This window comes from Symphodus melops (genome assembly GCF_947650265.1).
Source record: "Symphodus melops genome assembly, chromosome: 3".
Lineage (NCBI taxonomy): Eukaryota > Metazoa > Chordata > Actinopteri > Labriformes > Labridae > Symphodus > Symphodus melops.
This window is the reverse complement of record NC_136693.1, coordinates 6,061,664-6,080,071: the sequence shown is the minus strand read 5'-3', so window position 1 is coordinate 6,080,071 and position 18,408 is coordinate 6,061,664. Positions and strand designations below refer to the sequence as shown.

At 39.6% G+C, this 18,408-nt stretch overlaps 3 protein-coding genes across 3 annotated transcripts in view; 2 read left to right on the top strand and 1 right to left on the bottom strand.

Moving 5' to 3' along the window:
- The window catches only part of trip4 (thyroid hormone receptor interactor 4), a 301,289-nt gene that overhangs the window by 164,891 nt on the left and 117,990 nt on the right, over positions 1 to 18,408 (top strand). The gene's annotated exons all lie outside the window — the stretch shown is intronic.
- Positions 1 to 18,408, bottom strand: part of LOC306821166 (calmodulin-like protein 4) — a 151,738-nt gene that overhangs the window by 112,835 nt on the left and 20,495 nt on the right. The gene's annotated exons all lie outside the window — the stretch shown is intronic.
- Positions 1 to 18,408, top strand: part of adamts7 (a disintegrin-like and metallopeptidase (reprolysin type) with thrombospondin type 1 motif, 7) — a 56,420-nt gene that overhangs the window by 23,975 nt on the left and 14,037 nt on the right. The window contains exons 9-19 of the mRNA XM_079339562.1: positions 1,582 to 1,726; positions 5,783 to 5,875; positions 6,373 to 6,518; positions 7,002 to 7,171; positions 7,320 to 7,453; positions 9,708 to 9,828; positions 10,821 to 11,065; positions 11,514 to 11,655; positions 13,201 to 13,327; positions 15,478 to 15,691; positions 16,361 to 18,166. Coding sequence (XP_079195688.1) covers positions 1,582 to 1,726; positions 5,783 to 5,875; positions 6,373 to 6,518; positions 7,002 to 7,171; positions 7,320 to 7,453; positions 9,708 to 9,828; positions 10,821 to 11,065; positions 11,514 to 11,655; positions 13,201 to 13,327; positions 15,478 to 15,691; positions 16,361 to 18,166 — 3,343 coding nt within the window. The remainder of the gene's footprint in view (positions 1 to 1,581; positions 1,727 to 5,782; positions 5,876 to 6,372; positions 6,519 to 7,001; positions 7,172 to 7,319; positions 7,454 to 9,707; positions 9,829 to 10,820; positions 11,066 to 11,513; positions 11,656 to 13,200; positions 13,328 to 15,477; positions 15,692 to 16,360; positions 18,167 to 18,408) is intronic.

The following is an 18,408-nucleotide window of genomic DNA, read 5'->3' as shown; positions in this document are numbered from 1 at the left end:
ATTTTGTTTTTTTTATTTCACTGCTGTCTTGCACATCTTATCATCTGCATAAACTGATATAACAGCGACCTTCAATACAAATATACAAATAGACCTTCTAAAAGGCCTTCTCATCTGCTTTCATAAATCATGCACTTAACAAGTCCGTGTTGAATAAATAACTACTGATTCCTTTTCATTGACTGCTCCTGTCTCTTTGAGGAAACACAGTGGTGTTAAACCTGTCAGGCGCACATTGACTTTGTGCTGCATCCACAACTATCATGACTGATGGAGTTAAATGTAACTGGCCTTACTAATGGAAGGACGTGGTGAGACACCATTAAGTGGTCACTTATCCTGAAGCTAATGTCAAAACCAATTTCAGACAAATAGACATGCTTTCACTGTCTGTAAAACTATTTTTACTCGAACTCTTCAGCAGAACTAATAACTGTGACACCTAGAAATCAGATTCCAGATTAGGCTGCATAAAAAAGGGGGGAATATATCAATGTTGACAGAATTGAACACTTTTCGGACATAACAGCTCCTGCTTGTAACTGACAATAATTGAGGTGTTATTTGATGTGAGCTGTTTGAATGTTTCTCAGGATCTTTGCTAATATGCACCACTTAATGCCACACATGCCTATGATAGTTTTTCTAGGAAAGTAGGAAAATGAAAATGCTTTTATTCAATTCACCTTTTAAAAGGGATTCCATTAAACACAAAGGTTTACTTAAGGTAGGGACCTTTAAGACATCTCTTTTCAAAAAGAAGTGCTTCTGCTGAGCATGTTTAAATCATAAATCTAACTTCACTTTGCTGTAAAGTATAATTACTGATACCGTGCAGGTGTAGCTTTTAACATGCACAGTCAATTTCGGCAGAAAGATGGAGTCTTAGAGATTTAAATGGATCCTTTATCGGCATGCGCTTTTAATATGTAGTCTGTGATGGTAATTAATTGAAGGCTAATTGCCTATTTTTGGTTTCTAATGATTAGGTTTGAGTTGTATATGAGCACTTATTTAATGGACTTTTGTTTCAGCCTTCATGGTTTCCGTACTACTGTTTATTAAAGGACTCTGCCGTGTGTTTATGCTTCTTAGCAATTAGCGTTGCCTCAGAAAATTCCATGGGATGCTCAGCATGATAAGCCTTTGTCTGATAACATGTGTCCTCCTGTTTTTGATCTTCCTTTAGCTTCTTCTAATGTATACTTTGTAAAATCTTTGACGTTTCAAACTGCACAGAGGGTCTAAAAAGAATTAGACTTTTACATCCATGTTGCTTAATGTTTCGAGGTGGTTGTGTCGGAAGACAGGTCACAGCTTGAACACTGCCGTGAGTAAAGGCTAAAGGATAGCATTTGTTGCCCAACTCGGGTTAGACGTACAGATTATAAAGGTCAAAAAGGCCTGTGACCCCGGGATATCTACTGACGCTCACGAATGCTCTATCCCCACCTCAACCAGGGATTAAAACTAACAGGAGGTGAATCTTAATTCTCATAGCTCCTTCAGTTTCTGCACTTCTGATTTTGATTTCATCTGTGTGTATAAAAAGAGACTTAACCTTTTTCTCCCCCCTGACAGTCGCGGCTGGGGCTGGTGCCTTGATGACGCCCCAGTGAAGGATAAGCTGTCCCTGAACCCAGTGCTTCCCGGGGTTCTGTACAGCGCTGCCCATCAATGCCGGCTGCAGTATGGATCTGGGTCAGTGCTCTGTGATGACATGGACGTAAGTCTCTTATTTAACGAGTACTAACATATATAGCAAATTCACACAACAACATGTAACCACTGGTTGAACAGAATACACCACTCATCCTTGAAACCGCCCCTCTCTATTCTTCATTGGACTTAAATTGCCTCTCTTATAACATAATGTGTTTTCTTTTAATACCACCACCTACTCCAATGTTCCCAGATCCGATCATGAGGTCAGCACTGTAAAGGTCCCTTGAGTTTCTGAACTTCTTTGAAATCATTTGCCCATAGCTTCAATAACCTTCCCCAACAAAGTAGGCTGCAGAGATGTCACCTTGAAGCAAAATGCAGGGCAGAAAATAACCTGAATGTCCATGGTAACCTCCATGGTCAATTCTTGAGCGTGACAATATAAGTGTTACAACATTTTTAAAGACGAAAAGTCTAAATTGAAGGGAATTTGTAAGAAATGTATTACAATGAAACAGTGTCTGAAGGTGGACTCAGAGGGTGGACACCACCACCTGGCTGTGAGAGAGTCACCCACCTGGGGGAGGGGTTACTGCCCTTTGTGATGTCATCAAGGGAAAACCTCCGAACAGCCTGTTCAGGCAGAAGAAGGAGAGGATGGACTTTTCTTACAATTAATAAGACCGAGGTATAACGCTGTGACATGTTGGCCACAGGTTTCAAACACAAGATGTTTGACATGTTCTCTGATCTTGATGAAGGCACGTTGTTGACAGATGTCACTCTCAGATTGAAGAGCCAGCTGTCTTGAAGAAATTATACAGTTTGAAGTTAACCCCTTGACGCATATTGTCATGAATTTACATCAAACCGTGCGTATTCCTCCACTGCCGGTTGATGCACTTTCAATACATACCTAGAAACCCTTTCCAAGCATTAGTTTGTCATAGGACCAGTCGGAGACAGAACAACATCCGTTTGGTGTGCGATGTATGTGCTATTTTCAAATAAACGTTTTCAACTTAATTTAGCATCGACTTGAAAGCAGAAACACATAAAAAAAAATGTGTCAATACTTGGAAACAAATTCAGGCGTCAAGGGGTTGAACGTTGAAACGGCACACTTGAAGAGAGGCTCTCTTTAAAAGCATTCACGGTGCTTCTCTTGATGTTTCCATGAAAAGTGACCGAAAAAGTTGTGTCAAGAATAAAAAATACGAGCGAGAGAGCATGTTGAAAGTGTTTTCCTTCTCAACCATTTGACACATCTTTTTAACAGATTGAGGCTTTTACAGGGAAGTTTTGTGATATTTGTGCCTCAGCAAAATACGTTTCACATTGTTTCATCTGAAGAGGTTCGGTTAAAGTTTTAAAAAAAATTTCTTTATTTTAGATAAGAGAAGCTTTAAGTCATTTTGCAGCAACAGCTGCCAGACACAGACCACATATCAATTTTTACACAAGAAATTAGTTTCCTGAAATTAGCAGCGTGATGTGCCTATAAACACAAGTTTTCACAGTGTGTGTATTGTTTAAAGGAAACACGGGATGGGAAACGGCTTCAGGATACTTATACCACTAAAACACCATATTGTTTGAACTTGACGTGCTTGTGTCCTCGTTATCCTGTTAAACAACTGTTCAGAGTTGAAGGTATCCTGTGGAGTATTTATTTTAACAAGTCTGACAATGGTCAATTCTTTCACCCTTGTGTTCCCTATAGTCAACATCAACATGGGTCTGGTTAGCCTCATTCTAGCTGAAAAACAATAATTACGAGTCATCATGTGCATGCTGATTTAAGCACAGCATGCAACAAAGGGACTTGCTCCTAAAGCTCCATGATGCCTTGAACAAAAGCTCATTACAGCATCTCCCCTGAAGTCTTTATAGATCCTCTACTCTCTGTAATAATAACCTTTCTGCTTGGTAACACTAAAGAAAATGTCTCGACCCCCGCACACATGAACATAGACGTATTATACAGTAACATTTAAGCATTATAACACAAACACACAACAATAACTCAGACTGTGTTACAGAGAGAAAAGGGAAGCAATGAACAGTCTCTCAGTCAAACTCCCACAAAGCAGCTCAGAGTCCTAATCATCTTTCCCTCCTGCAAACTTACCAGCACCAGCTAATTAAGACAGTGGCTGCCCAGCAATTGGACTAGTATGACTAGAAAGGAAGTTCCCGCCGCCTTACTATCTTGACAACCATGCAATACAACCAACATATTTTATAAAGAAAAGAGGTTGGGAGGATTAGATTCTAAAGATTACCAGAAGAGTTATGAATAAAAATGAATCCAAATAAAAGCTGCTTCTTAAATTGTTGTTAGAAAATAGTTTCCAGGATTGTATTACATTCGGCTGTGTTCCACCTCCTCGGGTCCATTGTTTATCTACAGACAGATAGAAAGGAGGCAATTACTGCCTTTGATACCAAAGCTGCAGATTTTTTTTGTCTTGTTGTGTATGAGGAGGACGCAAAGTCAGTTTTATGAAAATAAGATAAATCTGATTATTTTTGTTCTTGAATTGCTGAACTTGGGAGATACTCTTTGAGATAGTTTTTTCTGAAATACGACACATTCAAAGATAACTGAAAGGGTCCTAATAAATCTCCCAACAGTGATCGAACGGAAGCCGGTCCGGGAGATCAGATGCAGGTTGTGTTTGAATGTCACACTCCACATGAAATATTAAAGACCAAAGCTTCTGACAGTCATTGTGACCTTTCCGATTCTTCTTTGGAAGTACATCCCGACTATGAGAATCAATACTGTATTTCTTTTGAGCTCTTCTCTTTGTGTCAGCAGTGACAGACGTTTCAGGTTATTGTTAGGAAGAAGAAGCCGGATGTTGATCTTGCTCAGTGTTCAAAGTGAATGATTGCATAAATTCAGTCCTTACACCTCAAAAATCCTCTTAATGCAGTTTCTCATCAAATAAAACAGTTACAACAATGGAAAAGGCTGCTTCAAAAATCAATTCTCAATCAAGGATGCATTTGTCAGACGTTATAGTCTCGCTTCACACACGTGCACACTGTCACACACTAAAATCCACTGTCAAGTCAAAGTAAACATGATTTCATATACAGACAAACCTTCACATTCTCATTGAGTTCTTCTGAAGGATCTCTAGAGCAGGTTTCTTTTCTCTCTTTACATTCAGACAGAGACCATGTTCCCCTTGGTTTTTAAATAAAATTAAGCTAATGGGCTAGTAGTTTTGTTGTCATATTTAGTCTAAATTTAGAGTATTATTTTTCATCCAACTAAATTCTCAGTGAGACACATTTATCCAAATTAGTTACTGCAGCTTTAAGAGAATCTGTCTACATTTTGAAGTATTTACCTGCACATTTAGTTTATAAGAAATGACCAAAGTCCAACATGTGACAGAAGCAGGATTAGCATTCAGCACATGTTAGAGCATATTATTTAATATATAACATCCATTCATTCAGTCAAGGTTTCTAGCAGTCATTAGTGATTAGCTCCATACTGTAAACCTTATCTAAAGAGATGACATGTTGTTTATACAGAGCCTGAACAAATGTTGTGTGGGTGAGCACGTGTTGCTGACCTTCTTCTGTTCCTGCAGGACTCTTGAATTCAAACCTTTTGTTTTAGACAACTATGTTAAATAAACCTGAGGAAAGGGCTTTTATTGAAACAGGAGAATAATATTGAAATACTAGCTTTCCAGGAAGACTGTCAAGCATGGCAAAACAAAGGATCTATTCATTTCATGCAATCTCTCTGCTTTTTTACATCGAATAACTTCATGCATTCAAGGAGAAGCATTTAAGGAGAAGCATTCAGCAGGGGTTGGCCTCCTTGACTGCTGAATGCTTGTACATTAAAACAGCTTATTTTTATTCTTCACATTATATTCTATTTTCTGTATGTGTTTTACTCGATTGAGTGCTTATTGTTATTGTGATTGCATGGCCCTGCGGAACAGTCCTTACATCTCACTGTGCATCTTTATGAACATGTGACAAATAAAATCTTTAATCTCATGATTTTAAATTGTGACAGCCTCATGTTTGAAAGTTAAATAGTATGTTAAGGTAAAAACTGGTCTCCCTCTGTTTTTTATAGAACGTGTGTGGCACACTCTGGTGCACTGTGGGAACAACCTGCCACTCGAAGCTGGATGGAGCTGTAGACGGGACGAGATGTGGAGAGGACAAGGTGAGTCATCATCTCATGAGCATCAAAAAAGGAGAAATGGGGAGCTTGATGAAAATGCTGATTTCCTTTTGAACAAGCACCAGTGTTTGAATTTTTGTTTGATATAATGCTGTGTGGCCATTTTGGTGTTTTTAAAAAAGTGTGAAGAGAGGACTCCAAATGTGGTTAAAAATAGATTTTTTTTAAAAAAACAGTGAATATATGGGTAATAATCATATTGGACTTTGACAGTCATGTTGCAGAATGAAGTACTTTTGCACCTCCCTTATACAGTTAAATGCCTGGTTTGAATAGCCAACAAGCCAGCTCGCAGGAGAAAAACCCACCAACAATGAAAGAAACGGAATTGTTTGACTTCTTATGGGGACATTGAAGTCTTCAATAAAAGTCTTAAACGTGGTCTAACAGAGAGATTAAGCGAGGCCTCTGTTTGCAAGTATTAAAAAGAAACTCTACAAACATAAAGTATGCATTTGTATAATTATTTTTTTTTACAGTGGTGCATCAGTGGGGAGTGTGTAGCAGTTGGATATGAACCAGAAAGTGTGAATGGAGGCTGGGCATCGTGGAGCGAGTGGACGGCCTGCTCCAGGACGTGTGGAGCCGGAGTCCAAAGTGCCCACAGAGACTGTGATAACCCAGTGTGAGTATGTGTGTGTGTTCAACCAGTATTTTGTCTGCAACATTATCATGTAAAGAAAAACCTTTCTCTTATGCCACAAAAAGAAAATGATTGATATGATCCCCACACACTGACTTCAATCTCTCATACCTTTTTTTTGCTGAAGTATCAGTAATGCCCTGCTTAAATAATTTTCTCTGGTTTAAAAGGTTAGTTTGCGTAGATTAAAATCTTTGGAGATGTTTAATGGGTCAAATAATTTTGTTTTCAAAGATATTTGCTATGTGTGAAAGCAAAACATTTTCTGAATTTTGACTTAAGTATGTTGGTCATATCATGTAACTTTTAGAAAGAGTGTATCATTAGTTTTGTCTTTGTGAGCAAGGCTTCTGCTCAGAAGGCACACATTGTCACAAATACACTGCTAACGAGTTTTCCACCAAATCAGGTGTTGAGGGCTAAAATTCAATAACTGCAAATCTAACCCCTTTGAATCTCCGGCAGACCTACCTACAGAGGGAAATACTGTCTGGGAGAGCGACGGCGGTACAAGACCTGTAACACCACACCATGTCCTCCTGACCTGACGAGCTTCAGAAGCATCCAGTGCTCTCACTTCAACAGCGTACCGTACAAAGGAAGGTTTTACAAGTGGGAAGCAGTCATTAACAGAAGTGAGCATGTCAGACTTGATTCAAGCTGTGATATCGTTTCATCATCTTTAAAACAAACGCATTTGGCTGTTTTTTGCATAATGTTCACCCCCTTTTTTCTCTGTCGGATCTCTCTCTCTCTCTCTCTCTCTCTCTCTCTCTCCTCCAGTGAACCCCTGTGAGCTTAACTGTCGTCCTCTCAATGAAGATTTTTCTGAAAAGATGCGGGACGCTGTCATAGATGGGACGCTGTGCTACGAGGGCAACAAAAGTCGAGATATGTGCATCAATGGCATCTGTAAGGTATCCACATCGCATTCTTATTCACATACTGTGTGATTAACGATATTAATGACTCATCAATAGCTTCCTACACCAAAGAGGTTACTTTTTTTTTTTTCTGTGCTGTGTGTTTATTATTATAATTATGAAAATGCTGCTGGCTTGATTTTCGGAAATCTTGATGGTGTGGCTGGTGTGTCTGGTCCAGAGAAAAGTCTATTAAGTTTTGAACCAGATCAAACATATGGTTTAATATTTATTCCTTTTGATCCTGCAGTTTTTTACCATGTGTTTTTTTTTTTTTTTTTAACACTTGTGGTAACACAATATTCACCATTAACAAATTGCTTAAAAGCATACTAATAGTAGCACACTGGTTGCGTAGTAGTCATTAGTAAGTCCTTATTAGTACCTTATTCTCGGACCATGGCCTTTAGCTAAGAGGCCGTTAACTAAACTAAATTTAATTAAGAGTTTGCCCTCAACACCTTCCTAATTACTGCTTGTTGATCGTAAGCAATTAACAGTAAATAAAGAAAAATTAAGATTGACTTAAGTTGACAGTAGGGCAAATAGATATCATGGAGAATACAAAGATTACAATAAGACCCTTTGATAAGAATATTTTTTAAAAAGATGTTACAGAGGTAGCTAGTCTGAGATCCTCAGACAGGTCGTTCCACAGCCGAGGAGCCCGAACTGCAAATACTCGGTGTCCTTTGGTTTTTAAGTTTGAGGTGTGAACAGTGATGAGGTTGCTTCCTGGGGATCTCAGGCTGCACACTGGCTGGTAAGGGAGTACAGCAGTTCTGATATTCAGTGTGAGGCCAGACCGTGAAGTCATCAATAAGTCTTACGATATGGCCTATTATTGATAGATTTTGGCCATGTAGAATAAGGTACTAATAAGGCTCAATAATGACTAATAAACAGTCAGGATGCTATCGAACAGCATGCTATTAAGCAACTAGTTGACTCCTCAGATAGAAAAAGAGTTTTGCTATTCTTTCATCATCATAAAAAACAGCCAGTCATGTTGAATTGTTGCATTTGCAGATTTGCATGTCACTGGAGATAAGACTCAGGTCTGGATTTATTCAGAGGCTCTCTGATTTGTTCTGTTTCAGTGTCATTTCTCTGCCGTGCTGCTTATCGTGCTGCAGTATTTTTAGTTGACCCTCACCCTGTTTTCTCTGTAGACGGGTGTTGTGCAGTTGGCATTCTACATGAAAATGACTTAATAATAGGAAAAATGCTGTGGTTCTTATCTCTTTGCTTTCGCCTATCACTTTGGGCAAAAAAAATGTCAGTCACTGATACAGACACTGTTTGTGTACGGAGTGGACATCAATCTCAGACTGAGGGCTCTGGCTTCATGACATTTTGTGACATTTTGGTCAGGAGACCTTTTTTTTTCTCTCCCTGTGCCCCCCCCTTCTATTGTTCTGAATATTTTAGACAAAGTGACTTTAGATTCTCCTCCTTGGACTTCACTCAACCTTCTATAATTTTCTTTTAACCATATGCATGCATTTTCCCCTGCCACTGTAACTTTGCTGTCTTTGCTTATCAATGCAAAATATTTTTTTATTGTCGTTCAAACTTGAACTTTACAGTGCAGATAAGAACAAAATGTTTTTTAGTTGTGCATGATAAAAACAGCAGCAAGTAATTACATAAGGTGAGTAGTATTTACAAAATCAGGTGCAGCTATATGAATAGAATCAGGATCTGAATTCAATCACTGTCTTTGTGTGGTTTTATTCTTCTTGCTGGTAGAAGGAATAAACTTTAGAGTGTCCACAACAGTAATGTCCACGTATCTTCGGCTCTGAGTGATATGATACTTTGCTTTTTCTACCAACATGGTATAGACAAAACAAGAACATTTCTTATTAATTCTAAATTATGTTTTTTTGTGAATAAAACATGTCCTTTGTGAGTTTACAGAATTTTTCATTACACTTTCCTACTTTTTGCGTTGTTGTGAAGCTTTTTGAATGTTGATCACAGTCTCAAGTACTTATATCTGTGTGTAATCTTGAGCGAACAGTACTTGTGTATTTCCCATTTCCTTAGTAATTAAATCTGAAGTCTACGTAGATCCACATCTTTGGGTTTTTCTGCCTTTTGTCATTGTGTTCCTTGACCTGCACTAGACGTGAGTGGACGAAAGAGGACATGATTTTAAATGTTGTCTACGTCACTGCTGTGTCATCGCTGAAGGCTTTAGACCAGCTGATGTATTATTTATGTTTTTACATGTCTTTGACAGAATGTCGGCTGTGACTATGTGATCGACTCTCATGCTGTGGAGGATCGCTGTGGGGTTTGTCATGGCAACGGCTCCACATGTACCACTGTGAGGAGGACGTTTGAGGAGAGTGAAGGACTTGGTATGTTTTATTATTATCATTATTCCAGCAGTTAGAAGAGCACAGGAATAAAATGACATAATAAAAGATGGCTACATTTGATCAAGATTTGTCTGTTTCAAAAAGATTCCCTTCTTCACTTTGGCTCTAAAGTCTTCAAAGCAGAGAGGTGTGGGAAAGATGGACAGAAGAACATTTGTAGGGACTGTACTGAAATCAGAATCATATATTCTTCATGGGGGGACTTATAGAAATATAAGCAGAACTAAGTACCAAAGTGCAGGGGTTCAGAAGAAATAGTAAGCAATATTCTAGCACAGGGAACTGACATATGTACAATATCTTCGATGATGCATGAGTGGCGTTGAACTGTGAGCTGAAGTATTGCACACAAAGGGAAAATTTTCCAGTTTTGAGTGAAAACAAATAAGTCTGGGACATTTTACAGACAAAGTAATTGACTCTCTCAAAGGGAGGTATTCTAAAAAAAAAAAACTCCACTCAAACCTCGATGGGGCGCAGGTGTCCTCCGGTCAAGCGGCCCGTGTTTGGGTCCGACCTGTGGCTCCTGTCTCCTGATTTCCTTCTGTATCCGCTGTGCTAAAACCTCCAAAATAAATAAACCTAATATTTATAGTAGTTATATGGTTATACCTTATCATTCTGACTTGAGTGTTTTTATACAGCAACAAAGTTAATGAGTGTCTGTGTTTAGGGACCATGAAAGAGGACCTTCATCATCTTATAGGAATTTATTGCACTGTGTATTTTAATATCAAGGCAACACATGTGGCTTGTTTTTCATTATTAGCTGTTGTATAATGCCTCGAGAATATTCCATTCAGTAAGTCACTCTTAGCACAAGCCAACAGCACATTTGATCCCAAAGAAATGAAGAGATTTAATCAAAGCGTTGTTGTCCAGGTGGGATTATTCAGATCTGTCCTCTGTATTTATTGACTCTGTGTCAGGAGAGCTTGGGTTTCAAATTCACTGACAACGATGTGTTACAGGCTATGTCGACATTGGACTGATCCCAGAGGGAGCCAGGGACATCCGCATCGAGGAGGTGGCAGAAGCAGGGAATTTCTTGGCGCTAAGAAGTGACATCCCAAACAAATACTTCCTGAACGGTGGCTGGACTATCCAGTGGAACGGAGAATACAAAGCAGCCGGGACAGTTTTCACTTACGAGAGGACAGGACACCTGGAGAACCTGACATCACCTGGGCCAACCATGGAGCCGCTGTGGATTCAGGTAGGATTAACAGATTAATGCCATGTTGTCATAGTGGTGTCTCTTTGTGGTATCAATCAATACTGCAGACTCCTGCAGAAGTTCTTTCAACGTAACAGCATGAAACAAAACAAGGAACAGAGCGGGAAACAAATCAATCAGTGAAACTTTTAAGCCATTTTTTAAATTGGACTCTTCATGGTCCACAGATCCCAGGATTCATAAGATGACTGACAAGACCATGATCGATCAGAAACCAAGGCTGCAATGTGAACACATTTAATAGTTTTAAAAGAATAAACAAATGCAGTGAAATTGAGAAATAACATAAATAAGCAAGAGAAAAAATGAATGATCTTTAGAAATAGAGCCCGACAGATAATATTGATACTGGGCTGTTAGAGGCTTATTTACGTGTTTTTGCACATGTACAGCCAGTATTTTTACACATGGTCTTGTGTGTTTTCAGCTTCTCTTTCAAGAGACAAATCCAGGAGTGCGCTACGAGTTCACAATCAATCGAAATGTCTCAGAAGACAACGAAATCCCTGCATCCGTCTTCTTCTGGAAATATGGTTCATGGACTGAATGCAGCGTTACCTGCGGAACAGGTAAGAGCGAAAGACTGCGAGCTTTCACACATGTTTAGCTTTTTCCCATCCAGAAAGGAAGAGAGAAAGACAGAGAAAAGTGCCAGTACAAATCTTTACTCCGGTAGCTTCAGGTGCTTTTAAAGTGTGTTTTAGGTCTTAAACGTTTTAAAGAATGAGTTGGTTGGATTAATCAGAACTATTCAAAAATATTCGACCCTTTTCAAGGCGGCAGAAATAAAAACACGAGCAGGAACATGGGGCTATATTGGTAGGTGTTTATGTTGGCCCTGTGTGTTGCATTGAAATCTTTGGTGTCATTATTTTCTCAGGTTACAGCCCTTCATGTCAGGAAGCAGTGTGACGTGTCAAAAGCTTGACCTATATCATTTTGTCGTCAGTCACTCTCAACAACTACCACTCAGAAACATGTTGATAAGTGGCCTCTAGCTGTGTGTTACATTTTTACAGGAAATAAAACTTTGCAGGTTTAAAAAACAGGTGTATCTGTGAAGAGGAATCAACAAAACCTGAATTCTCAGACCACAAGCAACAGAATAATATCAGTGTGTCTGATACGCCTTTTTTTATGGACACAGGCTTACATCTTGTTTTTTTTTGTTAAAGGATCAAAAATCTCCTTACACATTTGTTCATGTAATGCATGTATCTATAGTACAAACAGCACTGTACAGAAAAAAGACAACAAACAATTATCTTCACAAGTCAACATGGTACATTTTTCTTTCTGGTGTCTTCAACGGTAGGTGGAGCTTTTCATCAGAGCAACTTCCTGCAGGAGCCAATCAGTGTGATGTCTGTTGTCTCTGACCCACCAGAGGGGTCAGTGCTCCTGACCTCTTTGACATACTTTCAAGATCAATAAGTGGCTTTGTAGTGTCGTAGCTTAAAGTAAGATAATCGAGGATTTATCCTGTAAGGTGCTTTTCACTGACACAAGTATTGAATTGTCATTAAGAGGTCGTGAAGAACATTTCTTTGAGATTGGATAACCTTTTTCAAACTTTCAAACTGCTGCTCAAAATTGCGTCTTTATAAACCCAAAACTGACTGGCACTTTTGACAAATGTCCCTTCCAGTTCATTCATTTCCCCTCCACTTATTCTTCACAAAGAGTATTTGACATCCAAACAAGATCTACAAAGGTCTAACAAATAAGAATACACAGAACATTTCCAATCATTTGCTGTGCCATCCTTTTTAGCTGTATAAACAGATAATAATGTTGTTTAGTGTTTGTTTTACACTTGTGATTTGGGTCCCTGTGGCAGTAAAGTACCTCTTTTGCTTTGCTAGTTTTGTCCTGTACATGGTAAACGTGTTTGTTTTTTAACAAAAAGATCTCTGACTCTTTTAACAGTCCGTGGTAGGAGCCATCTAGAATATTTGGTGTTTCTGCAGCGTGTGGTGAAGCACTTCTTCTGATACCTCTCTGTAGAAATGTTTACAGAAAAAAATCCACTTTCTTCCCAGAGGTCTTTTGTTTGCTCGGCTGTTCTTGTTCTCCTTGACAAAAGCTTTTCTCTCCTCTGGCTGATGTTCCAGGTGTGCAGAGGCAGATTGTTCACTGTGTGGAGAAGACTACAGGGATCGTGGAGGAGCACTTCTGTGACAATGTAACCCGACCTGCCAACAACCAGACAAGCTGTAACAAAGATCCATGTCCAGCCATGTGAGTTCACCTGCTGGTCATCCTTCACAAGATCACACCAGCAGTAGTCACAGACACACAAGGAGGGGCTTGTGTTTCTAAGCCTTGAGGGAGAAAATGATTTACACGTGCATGGAAGCAAACAAGCCTTGATTACCTACTCAAAGTAAAATAACAATAACTGATGCAGTCACAGGTTTAGCAGCAGGAAACAGATAATACATTTGTAATTTGATAACATAAAATGATAAGTTTATGAAACTATTCTCGTTCTTCACATGAAAAGGGTTATCGGTGAAACACTCCTGTAGGCATCTTGATTGCTGGTTCCTAAACAAACAGCCTCAAGTCTGATCAGATGCACAGGTACTGACAGGCGAAGCACAACATCGACTGCTGTTGTTGGCTTTTCTAATAAGTATTTAACCCCTCCTAAACATCATCATGGTCATTATCATTACATTATCATTGTCATTACAAAAAAACAATCATACAAAGGGACTCTGCAGATTGAATTTGTATCTCGTTCCAACACAACCAGCTGACCTTAAACCAGAGACTTTGGCCCTCGTTGTGAAGGTTGGATTGAGCGTGTGTGTGTGTGCACTTGAGGACAATGAGGACTCAAAGAATACAAACCGTTTTCCTCACACTGATCGATACTTAACGCCTCCACTTAAATTCTTTTTTTTCTCGCCTCCCAGAATTGAACATGTTATGTTTGGTTATCTTTTTTTTAGCATTAGTTCTGCACTGAAGCCCTTTGATTGTGAGTTAAGACAGATGAAGGTAGTTGTCTGGACAAAAGCTGGCACACTGCTCCACTGAGATGGAAGAATCCCTTCTTGTCAAGCATTTTCTCTCCCACACGTCATCGCAGGTAGAACCAGCAATGAAACAGCCGAGACACTTTTCAGATGAAACATAGATAGATAGATAGATAGATAGATAGATAGATAGATAGATAGATAGATAGATAGATAGATAGATAGATAGATAGATAGATAGATAGATAGATAGATAGATAGATAGATAGATAGATAGATAGATAGATAGATAGATAGATAGATAGATAGATAGATAGATAGATAGATAGATAGATAGATAGATAGATAGATAGATAGATACTTTATTGATCCCGACATGTGTTACACTGATCAATACCACTTCCATTGCTACAAAGAATTTAGCTGCATAAAAATGCAACAGTACGAGATTTCCAAAAATGTTCAGGATTTTACAATTATTGGCAAAAGGAGTTTAGTTTAGTTTATTATTTTATTATTTCGTGGACAATCCCCTTTTACATTAAAAGGAGCAGCTTTAGCCTTCCTTGCCAAAGACTTGGCGAAACCAAACCACAAACAGGAACCAGCCAGGACACAATGTATGCACATGTCTTAGAGCATGGATTAAAAAAGCAGCAAGATAATACACATTAGAACTGCTAGAAATCAGTAATTTCAAGTGCAAGCTCTTAGTGTGAATTTGTTTTTCTAACAATTTTGGGTGCACCTAAATATCTGTTTAGTGTCTAATAAGGAGACACAGTCTGTTTGGGATTAAACAAATTATATGCTGCTGTTGAACTTGAAGTGCTACACATGGACTATTAGGTTTTTGTGTTTGAATGATATCCGATGAGATACAGTACATATAATACTGTACAATCTGAGGTGTTGTGTAGAAGTCGATCAACTCACATATAAAATTTGGAACAACAAAGAACTTCATCAAGTCTCTCAAATCAGCCAGCAGAAAGTCTTGCCACAGGACGTCAAAGTTCAAACTTGCAGCAACAAAAAAAAAATGAAAGTTTGATAAATGAGAAAAACAAACTCGACAACAACAGCATCCTAAAAACACAAACATTGAAGAACAAGTAAAGCTTTGTCTCTGACGCTCTCTCACCAAGTAAACACAAGAATAATGTTCTCTGGATTTTTGCTTGTAACTAAGAGACAAAACGTGAGTCAGGTGGCTGCATGTTTTGACAAACACAAAGCGAACCCACCGAGCTCTGCTAACAACCTGAAAACACAATGGACAGTGTGTCCTTTAGAACTACTTAATTGCTTGACACAAGCTTTACAACAAAGCCAACAGTGCTCTGCAGTCAAATATTTTCCAAAGTGTTCTTGCTGTATCATCTTTCGTGTCTTTGTCTGTAGATGGTGGTCCGGGGAGTGGCAGAAGTGCTCAGCAAGCTGTGGTGTTTCAGGTGTGACTAAAAGAGCCGTGCTGTGCATTCAGTCAGTGAGTGCTGAGGAGCAGGAAGCTCTGCAGCCCTCTGAATGTGAACACATCCCCAAACCGGCAGCTCTGTCCTCCTGCAACACGCACATCCCCTGTCCTGCAGACTGGACCACAGGCAGCTGGTCCAAGGTGAGTCTGAGTTTACATTTTCTGAAGGAAATGAACATGAAAAAGTTCCCTGATGTCCACAAAAGCTCCAACAGCTACCTTCATTTACTTCTGAAAGGATATTTGGATGCAGTTAAATTAGGTTTAAATAGTGATAATGGAGGAAGCGCTTATCTTTGAATTACAAAAAAAGAATCAGGGTTTAGTGTAACTTTATACATTCATGGAATATGTCTTTGTGTTATTTTAAGGCTTAAACATGAAAATAGAATAAAATATAGGAGGCTAAATTTGAAAATAAAATCAATCATACAGTATGGAAGGAAAACATGTCAAAAATAAAAGAATGACCTTTCAGGTTTCTCCTAAAAAAACTGTGTGATGAACAGATGTTATATGGAAATTTGTGCCGGATTTAAAAAGAAGACATTTTACCTGCTACAGCCAGATTGTGTCTCTGTTCCTCAGTAATCTTTCTTTTAGCCATGAACAAATCATCACTTTGGCTAACCTCTTGGTTACTGAGTGAGTCCATCACTTTGGTCTGGAGTACACGGACACTGATGGATGGTCTGCAGATAACTTTTTCTGACGTCGATGTATCAAAGAGGATGAATCTCCATAACTTTAGTGATCGCTCCTGAAAGTTTCACCTTGAATAATACGTGTCTGCAACTTTCTTTGTTGCAGTGTTCCCTAACTTGTGGAAGTGGAGTTCGTCGACGCAATGTGACCTGCTCCAGAAACACGGGCCTTGACTGTGACCCCCAGAAGAAGCCACTTGCTGTCACTAGCTGCTTCAGCCAGGACTGTCCACAAGTGGCAGACAATTTTGAAGGCATTGACTGGTCTGGAAGCGGCTGGTCGAGCAAAGAAGTGCTCAATGAAATCAACTCCATACCTGAAGTCAAACCTCCTCCTCCCAAACACAGCACCACCAGAGCCCAGCCCAGAACGCATAACGACCTAAATAACAATATTGAGGGAGATTTTTACTACCACAATAATATTGAAAATACTCCAGAAAAGACTGTCCAAGTTGATGATTTTTACTATGATTATAACTTTATCAACTTCCACGAGGACTTGGCAGACGACTTTGAAAATGATGGAAAGGATTCAGAGGAGAGTCAAAGAAGAGATGCTCCACATAAGGCCGAACCAACGCACAGTGTGAAAGATGACGTTCACATGGAACCCACACATGCTCCCGCAGCCTCTTCAGACTTCACCACAATTTCAAAGGCTAACATATCGAAAGCTGAAGAGCCACAGAACACAAAACCAGACCGTATGAAGGATAATGAAAATGCAGCAACAAAAGCCTCTGTAAAAACAAGTTCTGAATTCTGGGATGACTTTCTTTCTGAGGATTTTCTTCTGCCCGTGTCTGCCACTTACTCTCCATCTCCATCTCCATCTCCAACCAAGCATTCACAAACACAAAAACAGAGACATGACAATCTGTTGTGGCCTGAAAACACGAGCACAATGCCGAGTCCGGTTTTCACTCCGAATGAGCCCACACAGGATGTGAAATGGGGGCAGTACAGCGAGGAGGCTGAAAATAACTATGACAATTTCTCTGAGGAGGAAGACCCCATTCAGGAGGTCACTGTGACTCCAAAACACGCTGCTCCAACTACAGGGCATCAAACCACTATTGACACTGTTGTTATGACAACATGGGGCGTACATGATAATTATCAGTATAGCTACAATGAAAAAAGCACACAAGGTCTGCCTGCTTCTGCAGAAAAAGTAGATGTAGAGAGTTCACAACGTTTAGGCTTTCCCACACAAGAAAGCAGATTACAAGTTGAAGCTGAAGCTCAACCGGAGGAAAAGGCTTTCAAAATGCCTCAAACAACCAGTCAGTCATCCACATTTCAAACCTTCTCTGCTTTGGAGGAATTGGACTTGGATCAGTCTAATACTAAAGCAGATTTTACCACTAGTCAGTATTCATGGGATACTGATGTTGACCTTGATACGACATCACGTTCTGCCTCTAAAGAGTCCACTCCTCTCCACTCTCCCTCTCTGCTAACCTCAGGTAACCGACAGGCCTCTGATGACTCCACATCAATAACTGGAACAGAACTCATACCTCCTACAAACCTGGAAGAAGGCGCTCATCCTCCTCCAGCTGATTTCCTGCCAGCTGTGAAACACATCCCGACAGAACCTGCCTCCACTCAAAGAACTGGAACAGAATTCACATCCCGAGCGCGGCCCACTGATTCTACTGATTTTGACTTCAATGAAGTAGTTATTCCAACTTTCGTGATGAGCAGCAGCAGTGATCCTGACCCTTCGTACCTGCCTCCAACGTACACAGCAGCTGATAAGCAGCAAAGGGTGACACAATGGACACCTCACATGGATTTGCTGTCACCAGCTGTTCCCATTTTGCCAACCAATCCACCAGTCCAAACTTCAGCCTCCACACAAGTCACTATCCCAGCTTACTGGGCCACCGGCAACTGGAGTGCTGTGAGTCTGCATTTTATTCCACACAGTTTTTATTACTCTACAGTGTCTCGTTTTAGTCCCTACCGTTGGCTGAATTCTTTGACTCTTTTTTTGGGTACACCACACGTCCCAAAACAAACCAAATTAGCATTAGTGTAGCAGAGGAAAGAGGTCATGACCTCCTTGTGTGGTGTCTAACACATGATAGTCGAGCATTTTACGTGTATCATGAAAAGGTCATACTTGCTCTATTTGCTTTGTTA